The sequence below is a fragment of the Rhododendron vialii genome, chromosome 9a (genome assembly GCF_030253575.1).
Source record: "Rhododendron vialii isolate Sample 1 chromosome 9a, ASM3025357v1".
NCBI classification, from domain to species: domain Eukaryota; kingdom Viridiplantae; phylum Streptophyta; class Magnoliopsida; order Ericales; family Ericaceae; genus Rhododendron; species Rhododendron vialii.
Genome location: NC_080565.1, coordinates 12,775,214 through 12,777,692, shown reverse-complemented (window position 1 = coordinate 12,777,692; position 2,479 = coordinate 12,775,214). Strand labels below are relative to the sequence as shown.

General features: G+C 42.6%; 1 protein-coding gene across 1 annotated transcript; it reads left to right on the top strand.

The window, feature by feature from the left end:
- Positions 1-2,479, top strand: LOC131300556 (pentatricopeptide repeat-containing protein At1g71060, mitochondrial). The gene has a single exon (XM_058326454.1). It carries the CDS (start codon positions 129-131, stop codon positions 1,785-1,787), a length of 1,659 nt encoding a protein of 552 aa, XP_058182437.1. The 5' UTR covers positions 1-128; the 3' UTR covers positions 1,788-2,479.

The window sequence follows — 2,479 nt, the reverse complement described above, 5'->3', positions numbered from 1 at the left end:
AAATTCATTCATTCACCTCTCTTCCCGCTGGGACAATACAATCGGCCATAAACAGCAAACATCCAAGCCCCTGTACATATCCATCTCCATCTATATAAAGATCCAGCTGAAATCACGCTGTCGCCCAAATGGTTCTCCCCCGATTCCTCTATCGTTTACCAAGACCAATTGCTAAACCATATCCTTTGATTCCCAAAACTTATACCCTCTCTCCTAATTCCTCTCTCCCTCCTTGTCAAGATCAAAACTCGACTCCCAGTCCAACAAACCATGTCGAAAATCCAGTTGGGTTCCCTCCCGCTGCGCTTCTTCTTCTTCGGTTTCACAACACTCCAGGCTTCCACAGACCAATCCATGACAATTCAGCAAATACCCAAGTCTCTAGCAACACCACTGACCAAAACACAGATCTTACATCAGCCCGAATTTCCGAAAACAGTGAAAAACTTTGCAAAATACTACTATCAAACCACCACACTTTAGCAAGTCCTGACCCTGCTTTAAACTCTGCCAAAGTTGAGGTGTGCCCCACACTTTCTATTTCAGTACTGAAAAAACTGAGCAACGCTGGAATCCTCGCCCTCTCCTTCTTCCGGTGGGCCGAGAAGCAAAAAGGGTTCAAACATACCACAGAGAGTTACAATGCTTTGATTGAGGCTTTGGGAAAGATCAAGCAATTCAAGATGGTTTGGAATTTGGTGAGCGAAATGAAACAGAGGAATCTGTTGACGAAAGAGACATTTGGGCTGATTTCGCGTAGGTACGCAAGGGCTAGGAAGGTGAAAGAAGCCATTGAGGCATTTGAGACGATGGAGAAATTCGGGTTGAAGCTAGAATTGTCGGATTTTAACCGGCTGATTGATACGTTGAGTAAGTCGAGAAATGTGGAAAGAGCACACCAGGTGTTTGATAAATGGAAAAACAGAAAGTTTCAGCCCGATATCAAGTCGTACACGATTTTGTTGGAAGGGTGGGGGCAGGAACAGAATTTGATTCGTTTGGATGAGGTTTATAGGGAGATGAGGGACGATGGGTTTGAGCCGGATGTTGTGACTTATGGAATTATGATCAATGCTTTTTGTAAAGCTAAGAAGTTCGATGAAGCGATTCGGATGTTTCATGAGATGGAAACAAAGAATGTAAATCTAACTCCACATATATACTGTACTTTGATCAATGGATTGGGAGCTGACAAAAGGCTCAGTGAAGCTGTCAAGTTTTTTGAACTATCCAAGGCCAGTGGTTTTGTTCCGGAGGCACCCACTTATAATGCACTTGTGGGTTGTTACTGCTGGTCACAGAGGATGTATGATGCGCATAAGGTGGTAGATGAGATGAGAAAATGTGGGGTCGGTCCGAATTCACGAACATATGACATAATCCTTCATCACTTGGTAAAGAATGGGAGGACTAAACAAGCATACTCGATTTTCGAAAAAATGAGCGATGACTGTGAGCCAAGTGTGAGTACTTATGAAATCATTGTTAGGATGTTTCGTGATGAGGGGCGTTTGGCTATGGCAGTGAGGGTTTGGGATCGGATGAAACAGAAAGGAGTTCTCCCGGGTATGCATATGTATTCGACCTTGATTAACAGTTTGTGCCATGAGAATAGGCTGGATGATGCGTGCAAGTATTTTCAGGAGATGCTTGATATGGGCATTCGGCCTCCTGCCCCGATGTTCAGTAATCTGAAACAAGCTCTTCTTGCCGATGGGAGGAATGATGCTGTTCAGATTCTGGGTCAGAAGCTCGAGAAACTGAGGAAAACACCCCTAGTTGGTTGATGAGTTTGAGAGATCTTACGGCTTGGAATTCTTGTGGCTGTTTAGATCACATTGCGAATCGTGGTAAAGGAAACCAAAAGTGTTGGGGACTGAATATGGAACTATTTACGCCGGAAAGCAGCCGTGCAGTAGAGGAAGCATTGCGGCATTTGGATGCTCTGAATAGAAATTAGCATTTGCTTAGTTTGGATTCAGAGATCGTTTATGGAGAAACTTGAGTTTGAGAATATGTCTGCATGCACAATGAGAAAAAAGAGGGAGGCTGCTGCTTATAAATTATAATGACAATGCATGGATTTTAATAGATTTTGGGGTTTGGCCATTTCTCCATTCATGATCTTCAGAACCAAATATCTGTGATTGAGGCAACCTTGGCAAAGATTTTGGCTTGTTCAATGACTTGAAAAGACTTATTTCTCTTCTTTTTATTTTTATGTTTTTAGATACTACTATGATAGCCGACTCCAAGTGATTGGGACGTAAGGCTCGGTTTGGTTTGGTTTGGTTTTAGATACTACTATGAGATAAGAAATATATACATCTGCATGAGAAGGGGTATGGCGTTTCAACTACCTGTTTGCATGTGTGACAGAGGTTCCTGAAGTTTGGGAAAGATGCACAATACTTTCAGTGTATCTGAAATGATTCTAGTGCCCTATTTTGGGTCACTTTTAAATACCTTTGAATCTTCA

Excerpts from the sequence above, each read along its gene's own strand:
- LOC131300556 (XM_058326454.1), top strand. The coding sequence starts at position 129 with ATGGTTCTCCCCCGATTCCTCTATCGTTTACCAAGACCAATTGCTAAA.